A 21,056-nucleotide genomic window follows, 5' to 3' on the forward strand; every position below is an offset into this window, starting at 1 on the left:
CCCTACCATTCAGCACATCTACACTGAGCACTGTTGCAGGAAAGCAGCATCCATCATCAAGGACTCCTGCCATCCACGACATGCCATCTTCTCACTGCTGCCATTAGGAATAGGCACAGGGGCCTCAAGAACTGTATCACCAGGTTCAGGATCAGTTAATACCTCTCAGCCATCAGGCTCTTGAACCAGAAGGGATAATTTTACTAAACTTCATTCGCCCCATCACTGAACTGTTCCTACAACAACTCACTTTCAAGGTCTCTTCATTTCATGTTCACGATATTTATTGACTATTTTTTTCTCTTTCTTTTTGTATTTGCAGTTGTTTTTTTTTCACATTGGTTGCTGTCCATCTTACTGAGCTGGCATTCCATTGATTCTATTGTGTTTCTTGTATTTGCTGTGATTGCCCACAACAAAATGAACCTCAGGGTTGTGTATTGTGACATACTGTATATTTACTTCAATAATAAATTTATTTTGAACTTAGTTTTCGTTCAACTATCAGAAGCTAAAAACAAAATCTAGGAGGTAATATTCTTCTAAGTTGTCACTCGACCATGGGAACGTACATTGATGGAGCTATAGCAATAAAACAATTGTGGAAATTCAGTTAAAAAATTATTATTCAAAACCTATCACAGTACCAAAATTATCTTTGCAAAATAAAGCTAAATCAGAATATACAGAATGATTTTCAGTTTATTCAGCCCCTATCACTGGGAAAATGCCACTGAGCTGCATTTTGCACCTTGCATTGTATTTTAGCCACAGCATTTATTCATTTCTTGCTTTTGGATAGTATTGCATCAAATCACTTACACAGGATCTCAGTTATGAATTACAATCACTCAACCCAATTAAGCTCATAATGTGAAATCTTTGCAGTGTAGTACATGAGCAATGGAAAACAATAATCCTGCATAATTGGGACTTTGTTAGTGCTGGACTAACAGATTTTCCAATTGAATGTAATTCCTATTTGTAGCCCAAACACATCTAACTTTTGTTATAACATTTTCTCAATAATATAATAAATTTTACAATGAATGCAAGGTGTTTCAATAAAGACACAAAAGACTGCAGATGCAGTCTGGAACAGCACACAATGCACTAGAGGAATTCAATGGGTCAAGCAGCATCTATGGAGGCAGAAAGGACAGTTGATGTTTTAGGTTGAGACCATTCATCTGGACTGAAATAAAGAGGGGAGATAGCCATCGTGCTCAGACTGATGGTTTGAGATATGTCTATTTTAATGCAAGGAGTATCATGAACAAAGCGGATGAGCTTAGAGCGTGGATCACTACTTGGAGCTATGATATTGTGGCTATTACAGAGACTTGGATGGCTCAGGGGCAGGAATGGTTATTTTGAGTGCCAGGCTTTAGATGTTTCATAAAGGACAGGGAGGGAGGCAAAGATGGTGGGGGCATGGCACTGTTGATCAGAGATATTGTCACAGCTGCAGAAAAGGAGGAAGTCATGGAGGGGTTGTCTACGGAGTCTCTGTGGGTGTAAGTTAGAAACAGGAAGGTGTCAATAATTCTACTGTGTGTTTTTCATAGACCACCCAATAGTAACAGGGACATTGAGGAGCAGATAGGGAGGCAGATTCTGGAAAGGAGTATAAATAACAGGGTTGTTGTGGTGGGAGATTTTAATTTCCCAAACATCGATTGGCATCTCCCTAGAGTGAGGGGTTTAGGTGGAGTGGAGTTTGTTAGGTGTGTTCAGGAAGGTTTCTTGACACAGTATGTAGATAAGCCTACAAGAGGAGAGGCTGTACTTTATCTGGTATTGGGAAATGAACCTGGTCAGGTGTCAGATCTCTCAGTGGGAGAGCGTTTTGGAGATAGTGATCATAATTCTATCTCCTTTACAACAGCATTGGAGAGAGGTAGGAACAGACAAGTTAGAAAAGCTTTTAATTGGAGTAAGGGAAAATAGAAGGTTATCAGGCAGGAACTTGGAGGAATAAATTGGAAACAGATGTCCTCAGGGAAATGGACGGAAGAAATGTGGCAAATGTTCAGGGCATATTTGCGTGGAGTTCTGCACAGGTACTTTCCAATGAGACAAGGAAACGATGGTAAGGTACCGGAACCGTGTTGTATAAAGGCTGTTGTAAATCTAGCCAAGAAGAAAAGAAGAGCTTAGGAAAGGTTCAAAAAATACGGTAATGATAGAGGTCTAAAAGATTATAAGGCTAGCAGGAAGGAGCTTAAGAATGAAATAAGGAGAGCCAGGAGGGGCCATGAGAAGGCCTTGGCAGACAGGATTAAGGAAAACCCCAAGGCTTTCTACAAGTATGTGAAGAGCAAGAGGATAAGACATGAGAGAATAGGACCAATCAAGTGTGACAGTGCAAAAGAACCAGAAGATATAGCAGAGGTACTTAATCAATACTTTGTTTCAGTATCACTACGCAAAAGGACCTTGCGATTGCAGGGATGACTTAAGTGGACTGAAAAGCTTGAGCATGTAGATATTAAGGAAGAGATGTGCTGGAGCTTTTGGAAAACATCAAGTTGGATAAGTAATAGGGACCGAACAAGATGCACTCCAGTCTACCGTAGGAGGCGAAGGAGGAGATTACTGAGCCTGTGGCGATGATCTTTGCATCATCAATGGGGACAGGAGAGGTTCCAGAGGATTGGAGGGTTGCGGATGTTGTTCCCTTATTCAAGAAAGGGAGTAGAGATAGCCCAGGAAATTATAGACTAGTGAGTCTTACTTCAGTGGTTGGTAAGTTGATTCAGAGGATCCTGAGATGCAAGATTTATGAATATTTGAAGAGGCATAATATGATTAGGAATAGTCAGCATACTCTGTCAAAGGTAGGTCGTGCCTTAGGAGGCTGACTGAATTTTTTGAGGATGTGACTAAACACATTGATGAAGGTAGAGCAGTAGATGTAGTGTATATGGATTTTAGCAAAGGATTTGATAAGGTACTCCATGCAAGGCTTATTGAGAAAGTAAGGAGGCATACGATCCAAGGGAACATTGCTTTGTGCATCTAAAACTGGCTTTCCCCGGAAGGCAATGAGTGATTGTAGATGGGTCATATTCTGCATTGAGGCTGGTGACTAGTGGTGTGCCTCAGGGATCTGTTCTGGGACCCCTACTCTTCGTGCTTTTTATAAATGACCAGGATGAAGAAGTGGAGGGATGGGTTAGTAAATTTGCTGATGACACAAAGGTTAGGGTTGTTGTGGGTAGTGAGGAGGGCTGTCAGAGGTTACAGCAGGACTTTGATAGGTTGCAAAACTGAGCTGAAAAGTGGCAGATGGAGTTCAACCGAGATAAGTCTGAGGTGGTTCATTTTGGTAGTTCAAATATGATGGCAGAATATAGTATTAATGGTAAGACTCTTGACAGTGTGGATGATCAGAGGGATCTTGGGGCCTGAGTCCATAGGACACTCAAAGCTGCTGCGCAGGTTGACTCTGTAGTTAAGAAGGCATACAGTGCATTGGCCTTCATCAATCATGGGGTTGAGTTTAAGAGCCGAGAGCTAATATTACAGCTATATAGGACCCTGGTCAGACCCCACTTGGAGTACTCTGCTCAATTCTGGTTGCCTCACTACAGGAAGGATGTGGAAAGCATTGAAAGGGTGCAAAGGAGATCTACAAGGATGTTGCCTGGATTGGGGAGCATGCCTTATGAGAATAAGTTGAGTGCACTTTTCTCCTCGGAGTGACGGAGGATGAGAGGTGACCTGATAGAAGTGTATAAGATGATGATCGTGTGGATAGTCAGAGGCTTTTTCCCAGGTCTGAAATGGCTAGCATGAGAGGGCACAGTTTTAAGGTGCTTAGAAGTAGGTACAGAGGAGATGTCAGGGGTAAGTTCTTTAGGCAGAGAGTGGTGAGTGCGTGGAATGGGCTGCCGGCTGCGGTGGTGGAGGCGGATACGACAGGGTCTTTTAAGAGACTCCTGGATTGGTACGTGGAGCTCAGTAAAATAGAGGGCTATGGGTAACCCTAGGTAATTTCTAAGGTACATGTTCGGCACAGCTTTGTGGGCTGAAGGGCCTGTATTGTGCTGTATGTTTTCTATGTTTCTATGTTTCTAAGAATGTGGCGGTAAGGGTGGAGCAAGGCCTGAAATGTGGATCCAGGAGAGGGAGTGACAGGCAGATGAGGGAGGGGGAGATTGGGAATGATGTCAGAGGCAGGGAGGTAACAGTCGGAAGTGAGAAAGTGCAAATTATGGTATTCTGATAAGAGAGGGAGGTGGAAAATGGCTAAAGGAAGGTAGGCGGGGAGTAGAAGCATTATACTTTATACTTTATTGTCGCCAAACAATTGATACTAGAGCGTACAACCATCACAGCGATATTTGATTCTGTGCTTCGTGCTCCCTGGAGTATAAATCAATAATAAATATTAAAAATTTAAATTATAAATCATAAATAGACAATAGAAAAGGGAAAGTAAGGTAGTGCAAAAAAACTGAGAGGCAGGTCCAGATATTTGGAGGGTACGGCCCAGATCCGGGTCAGGATCCGTTCAGCAGTTTATCACAGTTGGAAAGAAGCTGTTCCCAAATCTGGCCGTACAAATCTTTAAGCTCTTCAGTCTTCTCCTGGAGGGAAGAGGGATGAAAAGTGTGTTGGCTAGGTGGATCATGTCCTTGATTATCCTGGCAACACTGCTCCGACAGCATGCGGTGTAAAGTGAGTCCAAGGACAGACGATTGGCTTGTGTGATGCGCTGGGCTGTGTTCATGATCTTCTGCAGCTTCTTCTGGTCTTGGACAGGACAACTTCCCTACAGGGTTGTGATGCACCTTAGACGAATGCTTTCTATAGTGCATCTATAAAAATTAGCGAGGGTTTTAGGGGACAGGCCAAATTACTTTAGCTTTCTGAGGAAATAAAGGCGCCTGTGGGTCTTCTTGGCAGTGGACTCTGCTTGGTTGGACCAAGTCAGGTCATTTGTGATATTGACTCCGAGGAACTTAAAGCTTTTGACCTGTTCCACTTGTGCACCACCGATGTAAATGGGGTCGTGCGGTCCGCTACTCCTTTTGAAGTCAACAACCAATTCCCTCGTCTTGCTGACGTTGAGGGATAGGTTATCGTCTTCGCACCGTGCCACCAGGTTCTTAATTTCCTCTCTGTACTCAAACTTTTCATTACCCGAGATACGGCCTACGATTGTGGTGTCATCAGCAAATTTATATATTGAGTTCAATGGAAACTTGGCTACACAATCATGGGTGTACAGTGAGTACAGCAGGGGGGGCTGAGAACTTAACCTTGTGGGCACTGGTGCTCAGAGTGATTGTAGAGGAGAGCTTGTCCCCTATTTTCACAGCCTGGGCTCTGTCTGTGAGGAAGTTGAAGATCCAGCTGCAGATCTGAGTGCTAAGGGCCAGGTTCCAGAGCTCAGGAGTCAGTTTATTTGGAATGATGGTATTTAAGGCAGAGCTGTAGTCAATGAAAGGGAGTCTTACATATGCGTTTTTATTCTCTAGGTGTTCTAAGGAGGAATGTAGGGCCAGAGAGATGGCATCTGCCGTTGACCTGTTGCTCCGGTAGGCAAATTGCAAAGCGTTGAGGTTGACCGGTAAACTGTGGTTGACATGTACCATAACCAATCGCTCAGAGCACTTCATAGCAATTGATGTCAGAGTCACAGGTCGATAGTCATTCAGGCATGCCACCTTGCTCTTCTTCGGCACCGGGATTATCATAAAACATGTGGGGATCTTAGACTGAAGCAAGGAGCAGCTGAAGATGTCAGCAAACACTCCAGTTAGCTTGCTTGCACAGGCCCAGAGAACCTGTCCTGGGATGCCATCTGGGCCCGTTGCCTTCCTTGGATTTATCTTCAGAAAGGCCCTCTAATGTCCTCCTCGGTGACAATGAATCTCGATGCCACCAGGTCCGGTTCATCCTCTTCTGTTCAAATCTTGCATAGAATTTGTTACGTTCATCAGGAAGAGAAGCGCCACAGTTATTCATATTTCTAGCCTTTTCTTTGTGCCCAGTGATCTCATTTAGACCCTGCCATAGTCTACCGGTATCCCTATGGTTCGCCTGGGCTTCCAACTTAGCTCGATCTTGCCTCTTGGCGCCCTTAATGGCTTTCTGGAGTTCTTGCCTGGATTCCATGTAGCGACTGGTATCCCCGGACCTAAAAGCCACAGCTCTCGACTTCAAGAGGGACTTGACCTCATAATTCATCCAAGGTTTCCGGTTAGGGAATACCCGGATCGTCTTGCGAGAGTTTGTAGGAGTTCCGTTAGGAGGAGTTTGTAGCAATGCGCAGATGGAGAATGTGAGAGAGGGTTAAAGAGATAGGTTGATGGGAGCAGCTGGATCAGAAGCAGATACGAAAGGGTAATGGGAAAGGGGAGCAACAGAGGGAGAGCAATTACCCGAAACTTGAGAATGTAATGTTCATACATTCAGGCTGGGGAGTGTTGAAAGGGAGTGCGGGAAGTGTGACCTTTGTCACTTCAAATAAAACACGGCAACTGGCAGGGCTGGTGACTTCAAGAGAAGTGAAAGAAATTGGACTGTAGTCTGCTTAAAAGGAGTACAGTAACCAGGGCTTGGCAAGTTGAAATGGAATGTTGGAATTGAGGCCCTGATGATTTGAAAGGGGTCAAGAGAGCTAAATAGGAGCACAGCTAATGTCACCTGGTGAGTCAAATACCAAACCATCAGCTTTTCTGATAGTTGGATTGTCAGAATTTTATTGTAACTAGATATTCTTCCCACAAGAGTAACCTGCAGATACTAGATAGTAATATTGGTACATTGTATTATTCAAACAGAATTCTTTCCATTAATCTCAATGGCATGAATTTTAAAACCAGAGGGGAATGCAATACTATATATGACATGAAAATATACCATGTTCGAATAATCAGAATCAGGCTTAACATCACCAGCATATACCATGAAATTTGCTAACCTTACAGCCGCAGTATAATAAAGTATATGATAAATAAATATAGAGACAAAATGAATTACGTTGGGTGTTTATACACACACACACACACATAACAGACTTATATATCTATATATATATCTCTATATATCCATTAAGTAGCTGTCAAAATATGTAGTGCAAAATAACAGAAATACAAAAGTAGTGAGATAGGGTTCATGGGTTTAATGTCCATTTAAAAATCGGATGGCAGAGGAGGAGGAGCTGTTCCTGAATCACTGAGTGTGTGCCTTCAGGCTTTTGTATCTCCTTCCTGAACATACCAATCTGTATATATTATATATGCTGAAAAATATATCTGTATTCTCCTCCATTCAAATATGCCATGTAGATATTTTCATACCATACTGTGACCATATATACAAAATTGTATTGTTAGCAAATATCTAAAACTGTTCCATGATTTCATGCATTAATAAGGAACAAGCAGGAAAAGGGCTTCCCAAAAGTTACATCAAACTTATGTATGTATCTGCATATGCTTATGATATGTACAGTATGTGGTTTAATGTGTCAGTCCAAAAGCAGATAAGTTTAAGTTGTCATAAGACTGTTGCAACAAATGACTTCAAACCACTTTCCACCAAGAACATCTGGTGGGTAAATGTTTTTGAGCACTTACCAGAGAAGTTCACTTTACGGATGTATTCAAGGAGGATCTTGCCATCAATGGGATCCATTTTGGAACAAAGTCCGACATATCCACGGCAGAGGTCTTTGTGCATGTTGTGCAAAGCATGTGCCATGGCATAAACTGCATCGATAACAAACAGTACTTTCCCCTCTTGTTCATAAGAATTATTCCGGCCAATTCGTTCCAAGCCTAGCAATAATAAAATCACAAAGGTATGGTTTGATTAAAACTATGCTAAAGATTGATGCATATTCATTGCCAATGTTTTGAGAAACTGAAAGAATTAGATTTATTTGACTGGAAATACCATTGCTTTCTGTATTTTTGGAATGTTAAGCAATTGCTTCTTGCTTTCACTATTTCTTTTTGCCTGACCATCATCCATTTGAATCCATGTTCAGGCCAAGTTAAATTACATCCTTTCAAACATCCTCTTAAGTCTCTACAAGATGCTAATGTAGTCATCAGAACACTTTTGGTATCCTAAGATTCCCTTCCTCAATATCACTTTGATTGTAGAAACACATCCAAAAGTTAAAGTATCTTGTGCACTGTAGCTTGGACAATCTTCAATAATACTTTCACATGATAAGGCAATTTTGTGTAGGAATAAAGGATCTTATCAATATTAGGAGTTAAATCATTCTGGTTTTCCTTATCAACATACAGCTTGGTAGATCTCTCATTTCAATCAAGTTGATGACATCACACCAAAATGGGCATTTCTTTCTGCTTTTATTACTTCTTCAAGTTAATGGTCCTGCCCTCCATCACTAAATTGCTAAACCCATTTTTGGGAGATTTGCCCAGCACTGTTACTACAGTCACAAGCTTTCCACCTGCTGTACACACACCCCAAATCACCCCTCTGATCACACCATATTATAAATTTCTTTAGCCAAACGGTAGTGAATTTGTGGAACTTGTTGCCACATGCAGCTGTGGAGGCCAAGTCATTGGGTGTATTTAAGGCAGAAATTGATAGGTTCTTGTTTAGACATGGCATCAAAGGTTACGGGGAGAAGGCCAGGAACTGGGGTAGAGGAGGAGAAAAAGAAGAATCAGCCATGATTGAATGGCAGAGCAGACTTGAAGGCTCAAAACAGACTTTAGCTTTTTTTAACTATTAAGGATTGGCTGGTAAGTGTCACTATAGCCTGCATAATGGGAGGTCATATATTTACCACATTATGTGATTATTTATCTAAGCATTTTGTTGCATTTAGGATGTTTTGATTGATTCTGAACTAGCATATGATAAAATGCTGCTGTCCTGTCCTAGTTGCTACTGTATGGTTTGCAGGTGTAAAGGACACAGGCTTTGATTTGTAAATCAGTAACCCATGCGGAAAGCTGCTTTCAAGGCTAAATTCAATTATCCTCTGTCAAAACATCAATTGAGTATGTGAAGCATGTACATTTGTAAAGCCAATGCCTGTCAAATCCCTCTTTGCTCATTAACATGGAATGCAAGCTTCCCCACCAGTGGGTCTGTTTCTGATCAGATTTGACTGACTCTTCTGTTTTCAGGGGCCTTTTGAGGAAAAATTATATTCTGCAGATTGTTGGCAATCTTTTTCAATTTGTTTCTTTTAAGTAAATTTATATTTTGTTTCAAGGAAGAGAAATTCTGAAAAACAAAGGTGTAGACCCATGATATGAATTATCAAATAATTCAGTTAACAAGCTCTGAAATGAGCTTAGAAAGAATACAGTTTTTTTTGCTTTTGTTTGAGAAACAATGCTGAAATAATTAGTTGGATTTAAGTAAAAACAGAGCTGAAATTTGTCAAGGCTTTCGATAAAAATAAGTGTAAAATATGAGTGATTTATTTTTCTCTCTTCTGATTACTAAATGTTGTGGACAGGAAATACAACCAAATAAAATCATATATTTTTCTTCTATCAAAGAAAGCAGAAACATAAATTATGCTTTCCTTTATGTCAACTGGAATAATTAGTAATAAAGTGGTATAGAACAAATCTTACAGTAAATCTAGCCAGTCTAGAAATTGGAATTGGCTGAACTATTATTGTAACCCTAATGTCCCATAAAATGTTATAAAGTTATCCTAAATTTGGAACCATGAGTTACATCTGGAAAGAGTTGGTGTAATGGAAACGGCATAATTCTCAATGGCACCACGTGTAACTAAACATTGTTTCCGCTTAGGTCCTGTCTTTCCATCACCTACAGTCATTCAATTTACACCATTTATTCTGGTAATATTGAAACTGAATTGTGCAATCTGTGTTTCAGTGCTATGTACATTATCTCTGGGCAATGTTGAGGCCACCTGGTTCCATGATGGAATAATAGCCACTTCGACGGTTGCTGTCCTCAAACCCAACCTCATTCTCACCAACTGTGACCCTGCTGATCTGCTGAATCACCTTACAAAAGAATATTACAGCATGAGAAATAAGTGTAGAACAGGCTATTTATCCCTTAGACCCTGCTAGGGCCATTCATCAAGATCATGGCTTATCTTCTAACTCAGCACATTTTTAAGGACTATTCCCATATCCTTTGACACCTTGGTAGAGGTCTCCAAGGATTCACAATTAGCTACGTCATTCACTTCTGTTTATAGAACATTTACACTAGAAACTTCCTCGTACAATCTACACATAAAACTCTTCTTATCATAGTCATCAAAGAGGAACTTGATCACATGTTAACAACATAATCGTTATGTTCAGAAAGACAGCACACCACCACCTTGACAAGGACAATAAACACTGGTCTTACCAGTGATGTGTCATCCCATAAATCAAGTTTTAAATTAGGAACAAAGATCTCTTTATTGAGTCACCTAGGTTAATATAGATTTTCAGGTAGATATTATTTCCTGACCAAATAAACATCTGGTGTGATAAAAATCAATTCCAGTATATGACAATAAAATTCTGTTAACTGGCCTATTTCCACTATTCAATTACATTGACATAAAAACAAGTAAGGTATTTAGATTAAACAGTAGATCAATGGCAAAATAATATTCTTGAATTGCGGGTCTATGGAATAAAGGATGACAAAGATGCATAGCAGTTAGCATAAAGCTACTACCCCAGTTCCTGGCTTTCTCCCTGTAACCTTTGATGCCATGTCCATCAAGAACCTATTAATCTCTGCCTTAAATACATCCAGTAACCTGACCTCCACAGCTACATGTGGCAACAAACTCCACAAATTCACCACCCTTTGGCAAAAGAAATTTCTCCGCATCTCTGTTTTGAAGGAGCGCCCATTTATCCTTAGGCTGTGCCCTCTTGTCCTAGACTCTCCCACGATGGGAAACATCCTTTCCACATCTACTCTGTCTAGGGCTTTCAATATTTGAAAGGTTTCAATGAGACCCCCCCCCCCCCATCCTTCTGAATTCCAGCAAGTACAGACCCAGAGCCATCAAATGTTCCTCATATAATAACACATTTGTTCCTGGAATCATCCTTGTGAACCTGCTCTGGACCTTCTCCAATACCAGAACATTTTTTCTAAGATGAGGGGCCCAAACTGTTCACAATACTCAAGGTGAGGCTTCATCAGTGCTATCCCAACCACTGAGGTCAGGCTAACTGGTCTATAATTCCCTTCCTGCTGCCTTCCTCCATTCTTAAAGAGTGGAGTAACATCTGCAATTTTCCAGTCCTCTAGCACCATGGCAGAGTCCAATGATTTTTGAAAGATCATTACTAATGCCACCACAATCTCTATCGCTACCTCTTTCAGAACCCTAGGGAGCAGTTCATCTGGTCCGGGTGACTTATGTACATTTAGGTCTTTCAGCTCTTTGAGCACCTTCTTTCTTGTAACAGTAACTGCATCCACTTCTCTTCCTTCACACTTTACAACATCAGGCATACTGCTAGTGTCTTCCACAGTGAAGACTGATGCAAAATACTTATTTAGTTCATCAGCGATCTCCTTGTCCTGCCTCACTTTCTAGCAGTCCTATATCCACTCTCATTTCTCTTTTATTTTTAACATACTTGAAAAAACTTTTATTATCCACTTTGATATTATTTGCTATCTTGCTTTCATATTCCATCGTTTCCCTTCGAATGATTTTTTTACTTGCTCTCTGTAGGATTTTAAAAACTTCCCAATCCTCGATCTTCCCACTAATTTTTGCTTTGTTGTATGCCCTTTATTTTGCTTTTACAATAGCTTTGACTCCCCTTGTCAGCTACAGTTGTACTATATTACCATTTGAGTATTTCTTCATTATTGGAATACACATGTCCTGCACTTTCTTCATTTTTCCCAGAAATGCACAGCAATGCTGTTCTACTGACATCCCTGCCAGCAGCTCCTGGCAATTTACTTTGGCCAACTCCTCTCTCATACCTCTGTAATTTCCCTTACTCCACTGAAATACTGCTACATTAGACTTTACTTTCTCCCTGTCGAATTTCAAGGTGAACACCATAATATTGTGATCACTGGTTTGGAAGGGTTCTTTCACTTTAAGCTCCCTAATCGCCTCTGGTTCATTACATAACACTCAATCCAGTAGAGCTGATCCCCTTGTAGGCTCAACAGCAAACTTTTCTAAAAAGCTATCTCTTGGGCATTCAACAAATTCACTCTCTTGAGATCCATTACCAACCTGATTTTCCTAATTGACCTACATATTAAAATCTTCCATGACTACCATAACATTGCCCTTTTGACTCGCCTTTTCTATTTCCTGTTGTAATCTGTGGTCCAGCTCCAAGCCACTGATGGGGGGTCTGTATATAACTCCCCTCAATGTCCTTTTACCCTTGCAGTTTCTTAACTCAACCCACAAGGATTCAACATCCTATGTCACATCATTCTACTGATTTGATGCCATTCTTTACCAGTAGAACCACACCACCCCCTCTGCCTACCTTCCTATCCCTCCGATATAATGTGTAACCTTAGACATTCAGCTTCCAACTACAACCATCCTTCAGCCACGATTCAGTGATGGCCACAATATCATACCTGGCAATCTGTAATGTATTTCTTATACTACGTGTTTTTAGATACAACACCTTGAGTATTGTATTTGGTATCCTTTCTGGTTTTGCATCCCTAATGATTCCATACTCCGCCTGTTGGCTGCAACTAAGTCCCATCACCTGCCTGCCCTTCCTGACAATCTGACTGCATGCTATCTTTACTTTTTCACATCCATCCTATCCTGAATCCCTTCACGTGTATTCCCGCGCGCCCCCCCCCCCCATGCCAAGTTAGTTTAAACCCTCCCCAACAGCTCTAACAAACTTGCCCGCAAGAATATTGGTCCGTCTCGGGTTCAGGTGCAACCTGTCACTTTTGAACAGGTCATACCTCCCCCAGAAGAGATCCCAATTATCCAAGAGCCTGAAACACTGCCCCCCACACACCAGCTTCTCAGCCATGCATTTATCTGCCAAATCATCCTGTTTCTACCCTCACTGGTGTGTGGCACAGGCAGCAATCCAGAAATTACTACCTGGAAGGTCCTGCTTCCTCACGGGATATTTATTGTTTTGTTCCCTTTGACAAGAAAAGTGTGTATGCAACGCTGGTGGTGTACCGCTACATAACGTGGGTGAGCAAAAAGAAGTGGACGCAAGCCACGAGAACAGCTGCAGGAAGTAATATGAATGAAGAATCCGAGGGGAGAGAATGAGAATGGGACAGTTAAATAAAAGAAAAAAGAGATGGAGAAAGAGAGACAGATATGACTAGTCAACTTCTCTGGAACGTGATTGTGTTTGAAAATGGCGACAGTGTTTGGAGGTATGGGGCATATGACAAAATGACAGAGCAATGCAGTTCATAAACTGAAAGATTTGACTATTTTGCACTGGCAAATCAAATTGCAGATGATATTCGTGTTCTAACTTTTCTGACTGTGATGGCCACAAAAATGCTTAATTTATTATGCAGTCCAGTACAACCTGCTAATCCTGGCAATAAGCCTTATGAGGGCACAGTTGAAGTCTTAAAGGACCACTATTTACCTAAATCTTTGATTGTTTCTGAGAGGTTTAGATTTCATAAAAAGAATCAAGAGGAAGGTGAGTCTATTTCACATTCTGTGGTGGAGCTGAACCAATTGTCTGAGCACTGTGATTTTGGGCAGTTACTGAATGACACGTTACGTGACAGATTTATATGAGGTCTGAATAGTGAGGCAATTCATCAACGTCTGCTTACAGAAGACAAACTAACATTACAGAAGGCATTTGAGATTAGTACATCTATAGAGATGGCAGCAAAAGAAACAAAGCTATTAAGCACAAGTTCCTAAGTTCATAAAGTTTCTACTGACTTTAAGAATAAGGCACCTGTTGCCAATCAATTTTACTGATGTGAAAAAAAATCTGGTCATCCAGCAATTGAACATTCGTATTTGGATTTACATTGCTGAAGCTGTGGCAAAAAGAAATACATTGAACATGTCTGTAAAAGCGAAATGACACAGTCAACCAAGAGCACTGTAAAGAAGCCATGGTGAGGATGTAGGTGTACATGTGTACACAGTATTGCTGGTGTCAGAGACAGTTTACAAGGAGAAATTGCAGTATCTCATCCCAGAAGGGGCAAGGTTGACTTTTAAGACTTGCATTGGTGAGGTTGTTCCAGTGAGGGGAGTTGTACATGTTACAGTGGAGATTAACAAACAGAGAAATAAATTTCCACTGTACATTACAAACAAGAGAAAATCTGCAGATGCTGGAAATTTGAGCAACACACACAAAATGCTGGAGGAACTCAGCAGGTGCGAAACATCGACTGTACTTTTTTCCATAGATGCTGCCTGGCCTGCTGAGTTCCACTGCACATTGTTAGAGACCACGAGACCATAAGACCATAAGACATAGGAGCAGAATTAGGCCATTCAGCCCATCAAGGCCACCCCACCTTTTCATCATGGCTAATCCTGGATCCCATTCAACCCCATACACATGCCCTCTCACCATATCCCTTGATGCCTGGACCAATCAGAAGTCTATCAATTTCCGCTTTAAATATACCCATGGACTTGGCCTCCACCACAATCTGTAGCAGAGCATTCCACAGATTCACCATTCTTTGACTAAAAAAAATTCCTCCTTACTTCATTTCAAGAAGGTAACCCCTCAATTTTGAGGCTGTGCTCTCCAGTTTTGGATACTCCCAACATAGGAAACATCCTCTTCACATTCACCTTATCTAGTCCTTTCAACATTCAGCATGTTTCAATGAGATCCCCATTCATTCTTCTAAATTCCAGTAAGTATAGGCCCAAAGCTGCAAAACTCTCCTCATAGGTTAACCCCTTCATTTCCAGAACCATCATCGTGAACCTCCTCTGGACTGTCTCCAATGACAATACATCCTTTCTGAGATAAGGAGCCCAAAACTGTTGACAATACCCCAAGTGCAGCCAGACTAGTGTCTTATAAAGCTTCAGCATTATCTCCTTGTTTTTATATTCTATTCCCCTTGAAATAAATGCCAACATTGCATTTGCCTTCTTTACCACACACTCAACCTGTAAATTAACCTTCTGGGAATCTTGCACAAGGACTCATAAGTCCCTTTGTGCCTCTAATGTTTGAATTTTCTCTCCATTTAGGTAATAGACTGCACTATTGTTCATTTTACCAAAATGCATTATCATAGATTTCCTAACACTTATTTCACCTACCACTTTTTTTGTTCACTTTTCAAATTTATCTAAGTCCCTCTCAACACCTTGCTTCCTCAGCACTACGTAGCCTCCACCTATCTTTATATAATCCACAAACTTTGCCACAAAGCCATCAGTTCCACTATCTAAATCATTGACAAACAATGTGAAAGGTAACGGTCCCAATACTGACCCCTAAAGAACACCACTAGATAGTAGAGGCCAACCAGTACAGGTCCCCATTATTCCCACTCGCTACCTTCTGCCTGTCAGCTATTTCTCTATCCATGCCAGTATATTAGCTGTAACACCATAGGATTTTATCTAGTTAAGCATCTTCATGTGAGGCACTTTATCAAATGCCTTCTGAAAATCTAAGTAAGTAACATCTACTGCCTTCGCTTTGTCCGCCCTGCTTGTTAATTCCTCGAAGAATTCTAACAGATTTGTCAGGCAAGATTTCCCTTCACAGAAACCATACTGACTTTGACTTATTTTATCATTAGTCTACAAGTACCCCAAAACCTCATCCTTAATAATGGAGTGCAACACTTTCTCAGCCACTGAGGTTTGGCTAATTTCCTTTCTTTTGTCTTCCTCCCTTCTTAAAGGGTGGAGTGACATTTGCAATTTTGCAGTCCTCCAGGACCGTGCCAGAATCAAGTGATTCTTGAAAGATCATGACCAGTGCATCCATTATCTCTTCAGCAACCTCTCTCAGGACTCTGGGATGTAGTCCTTCTGGTCCAGGTGACTTAACCACTTTAAGACCTTTCAGTCTGCCTAACACCTTTTCCTTTGTAATAGCAATGACACTCACTCTGTTCCCTGACCCTATGGACCTCTGACATACAGCTGTGGCTTCCACATTAATGACTGAAACTAAGTACTTATTAAGTTCATCTGCCATTTCTTTGTCCCCTATTACTACCTCACCAGCATCATTTTCCAGTGGTCTCTCTACTCCCTTTATTCTTTATATTAATGAAAAACTATCATCCAACTTCCCACTCACTTTTGCTACATTATATGCCCTTTCCTTGGCTTTTATGCAGTCCTTAACTTTCCATGTCAGTCATGGTTGCCTAGCCCTGTCTTTGAGAACTTCTACTGTGGGATATATGCATCCTGCGCCTTGTGAACTATTCCCAGAAACTTCAGCCGCCTCTGTTCTGCCATCATCTCTGCGAGTATCCCCCTCCAATCCACCTGGCCAAGCTCCTCTCTCATGCCTCTGTAATTCCCTTTATTCCATTGCGATACTGATACATCTGACTTATGCTTCTCCCTCTCAGCTCGCGGTATGAATTCAATCATATCATGATCACTGCCTTCAAAGGGTTCCCTTATGTTAACCTGCCTAATAAGATCTGGGTTATCCCACAACACCCAATCTAGGATAGACTTTCGTCCAGTAGGTTCAAGCACAAGCTGCTCTAGAAAGCCATCTCATAAGCATTCCACAAATTCCCTCTCTTGCATTCTGACACCAACCTGATTTTCCAAATCACCTAGCATATTGAAGTTCCCAATTACAATTGTGGCATAACCCTATTACTTGCCCTTTCCAGCTCCCTTTGCAATCTCAATCACACACAGTTACTTCTGGTGGCTAGAACTGAATGTAACCATTGACAGCCTGCCCACATCAAAAGGCCATGAAACAAAGAAACACAACAAAAACATAAAAAGAAGACGCAATGTGCAGAGAGAGATAAAATAAAAACATCATACAAACAGTAACTGCAAGCAAATAGTGTTCTGAACTGAAGTCTGCAAAGACAGTTCCATAATTCATTGCCGAGCCATGGAGCAGCAAGCTAAACTGGCCTGTCCCTTGCCTTGGGCCGCAACACCCTGACCTTTTCAATTTGGGCCCGGCTCCTAAATCGATGTCCAAACTTTGAGTTCCATCACCTCAATACGCTCTGGGGCCAGGACTCACCTCCTCGATTCGGCCTGTACCCAGCTTTTTCGATTCGTCCCTGCACTTAAGTCCCTGTCTGAACATTGAGTTCAGTCAAATCAGTAAGTTCTGGTGCCTTGATTCGGCCTTCTGCATGGCACTTAAAATGATCGAACCTTGGGCCTTCCTCACTCTCAGAGGTAGGCCCACTGCCGCACCTCGCCTCGGTTCTGCCACATTGAGTTGCTTCCAAGTCCAAAGGGAAGTTACAGTCTATTATTTGTGATGATTGTTTGCCAGATAAAGTGTGATTAACCAAGTCAGCGAGTGAGAAATGGTATTCAGTTGCTCCTTTGCATCCTTGGGAATGGTCTGAAGAACCATGGCAGAGCATTCACAGAGATTTTGGAGGACCTGTTGAAGGCCACATGTTTTTGGTCGTAGTGGATGCACATAGCAAATGGCCTGAGGTTACCATCATGAAGAGAATCCGAAAAATTAATTGAGGAGCTACAGTAGGTTCTATCTTCAGCCGTTTTATCCTTTCTCAATAGCTTGCAAGTGACAATGGCCCACAACTCCTGTCTGAAGAGTTCAAGGCATTTTTGGAAGCAAAGGTATTCAGCACATCAAGTAAGCAAGGTATTATCTAGCCACAAATGGCCTTACTGAATGATTCGTACAAACAATGAAACAATTCCTCCAGACTTCAGAGAGAAGTGGATCCCTCAACCAGCATCTTAGCACTTCTTGCTGACATACCGCAACACTTTTCACGCCACCACCAAAATGGCTCCAGACACTGGTCTGATGAAAAGACAACTTTGCATCTGGCCTACTTACTTATACCCTAAACACAAAACAGAGTGTGCTAAATAAACACAAAACCCAAGCAGGGAGATGTGCCAAAGCGAACTTCAGAAGTTTCATAAGAGGAGAGACTGTGCACATAGGACAGAATAATCAGCACATGGGGCAGAAAAATCCCCACAGTTATGTCTGAGAATAGAGGCAGTTTACTCTCTTTCCCTAGTTTAGAGAAAAAAAACATTTTTTTTTGTTGTTGGTTGAAGTTGATGATTACTCCATTAAATGTTAATAGCTCAATAACTGGTCTGCGTATGGGAAAGGGGAGAAGTCTTCAAAATAAGGTGGAGGGACATGTTACATATTCATGTATATTTTGACCCTTTCCGGTTGCTGTCACACTTCCTTGTGTGTTACATGTGGAATGTAGTGTAAGAGGGCATTCTGGGTAGATGGCTTGCAAGTAAAATAAACAGCAGAATGTTTTTTCCCTCACGGCTCCATCTCTTGTGTGTGCTATTCACAGCCACCTGGCTTCCTAGTGCCGCAAATAAAACACCCTTCCATCCTTCTCACAGTCTCCTTCACCTCCTGCAGTCAGGCAGAAGGTACCGCAGCATTAGAACCAGAACTGTCAGGCGGGATAACAGCTTTTCCCCCAGGCTGTTAGACCCTGCTGCCACTTAGCACGAGTGCATCCTGCCAGAACGTCCGGTGTCCCCACTCCCCAACTCACAGACACACTCTCATCTTGCTCTGGTCATTTTCCATCTTTCATTGCTGTCGTTTCACACACACACACAGTATTTACACTACCATTTGTTTTATTATATTAGTCTCAGCAACATTTTAATATGTTATATAAACACGCACTGGCGCATCATGTCAACCTGTCAATCTTCAGGCCATGTCCATGGGACTTGTGCTAATATTGTTTTGCAACTGCATGTGCTGGATTGTGACTATATGTGCTGTGTGTGACTATATTACTGTGTTTTGCACCTTAGCCCCAGAGGAATAATGTTTCCTTTAGCTGCAAACATGTGTAAGGTTGAATGACAATAAATGTAAGGTTGAATGACAATAAATTTGAACTTGTCTGTTTACACAAAATGTGGGTTTTCACTTGTTTCAACAGCAGGTGCTAGGAAGTTTAAAAGCTTTTTATTTCCACATTTAAAATGTGCTCTCGTTGTAATTATTCGAAGTATATTCAAATTAGCTTTCACAGATACCAGTCAGCAGAACTTGTATATTGTTTGCTTAGGCAAGCGGAGGGTAACGAAAGGAAGTTCCGTAATTTCTACCAGATGTGGCAGTGGGACTTGACCTTAAAAGTGTACCATTCAGCCGCAGAGTTACCGCAACAGGACAGGTTCAACAGTTAGAATAGGCTGCAGTCAGGAGAGGGGAACTCACCAAAAGAAGCAGTCAGATGGACTACGGGGGCAGGAGGAGCAGAAATAAACAAGTCATTCATAAGAAGTAATTTCTCATGAACAAATTGGTGGATTGACTACCTGTTTAGTCATGAGTCTAACAGAGGATACAGCTTGTGGCAAGGACAATTAAGGAGTCAGAATGAGGACCAAATGCTAACTGTGACAGTAGGATTGTTGCAATTTCTCAGGCACAAATAAAGGCATTTCACCACAGAATAAGTGTTCTAGTTTGCTGTCATTCAATAAATATACTCTGTCAGGGTTTCTGCATGGCTGATAGTAATCACATTACCAGACTGCTGTAAATGTAAAGGGCAGGGAAAGTTTCCAGTCTGACATCTGTTCCCTGCTTTCATTCCTGAATGCTTTAGCTCTTATTCTGCCAGTTTGTACTGCATCATCCTTGACAAGGGAAATAAGTTTTCTCTATCCTCCCTTCAGATCCTTTTAAAATTTTAAGCAAGTTGATAACATCGCCCTTCAGTGTTCAGAGCTGAAGTGAATGCATACCAATAGGATCCTACCTGTCCTCATAAATTGACACAATAATTTTATTGAGGCTACGCTGCATCATTCCAAGGCTAATGCCTCTCTGAATAGATTAAAGAAATTGTGTGGAACTAAAGCTCAGCTTCCTCGATTGAAATTTACTTTCCTAGAAACGATGACCAGTATTCCATTAGCTATTCTCAATACTGTTTTATAGTTTTTAGTGATTTTATAGAATTTTTACAGATCTTGGTTGGGCTAACCCAAGAGTGTATTTTAGTATGTCCTTCTCAAATCCATAGTTGATCATCTCGCACTGAATGGCTCCTAATAAATTATAATCTATGACAAGAGCTACAGAGCAAACTTCCTTAAAGTTCCACACGTTAATAAAAATAAAAAATATTTGAAATACTCAAGACAATGAGTTTTAGTTAGAAAATTCCAGTAAAATGCCATGGACTTGAGGTGTTAATTCTGAATTCTTTCTGCAGACACTGTCTAAACTGCTATATAGGCATGATAACGTAGCGCTACCTGTAAGATCAGGACACAATTGCTGTGCTATCTGTGAGGAGTTGTATGTTCTACCCATAACCGTATAGGTTTCCTCCAGGTGCTATGGTTTCCTCCCACAATCCAAAGATGCATGATTTAAGGATAGTAAGTTGAGGGCATGCTATGTTGGTGCCAGAAGCATGACAACACCCGAGGGCTGTTCCCAGCACAACTTGGACCGTGTTGGTCATTGATGTAAACAAATTACACTGTAGGTTTTGATGTACATGTGACAAATAAAGCTAATCTTTTTAGTCTTTAATTCCAGCATGTTTTGTTTTTATTTCAGACTTCAAGCATCTGCCACAGTTTACATTTGTAACACTTGCATTTACTCAAGAAATATTTTCCACTTTGCTACTCTCTCTAAACTACTTCCAAAGCCCTTGTCAGATGCTCATCTCAAATTTCCAGCATTTGAATACAGTTAATAATCATATGAATTTAATAATCCACAAAGACAATACTTTCTCAGAAAATTTAACAAGATTACTCAAGGTGAACTCGCTCATCACAAATTCACATAGATCTCCTAATAACTGATCATGTACTTCCTCACTCTCAGTTGAGAGTTGAACATTAATTGTATAGAAATTACTGCAGATATACA

The 21,056-nt window shown here is 41.1% G+C and overlaps 1 protein-coding gene across 1 annotated transcript in view; it reads right to left on the reverse strand.

Moving 5' to 3' along the window:
- LOC140209933 (metabotropic glutamate receptor 4-like) overlaps nt 1-21,056 on the reverse strand; it is a 1,199,825-nt gene that overhangs the window by 493,880 nt on the left and 684,889 nt on the right. Inside the window, exon 6 of the mRNA XM_072278608.1 lies at nt 7,596-7,796. Coding sequence (XP_072134709.1) covers nt 7,596-7,796 — 201 coding nt within the window. The remainder of the gene's footprint in view (nt 1-7,595; nt 7,797-21,056) is intronic.

The sequence above is a fragment of the Mobula birostris genome, chromosome 14 (assembly GCF_030028105.1).
Source record: "Mobula birostris isolate sMobBir1 chromosome 14, sMobBir1.hap1, whole genome shotgun sequence".
In the NCBI taxonomy this organism is placed as follows: Eukaryota; Metazoa; Chordata; class Chondrichthyes; order Myliobatiformes; family Myliobatidae; genus Mobula; species Mobula birostris.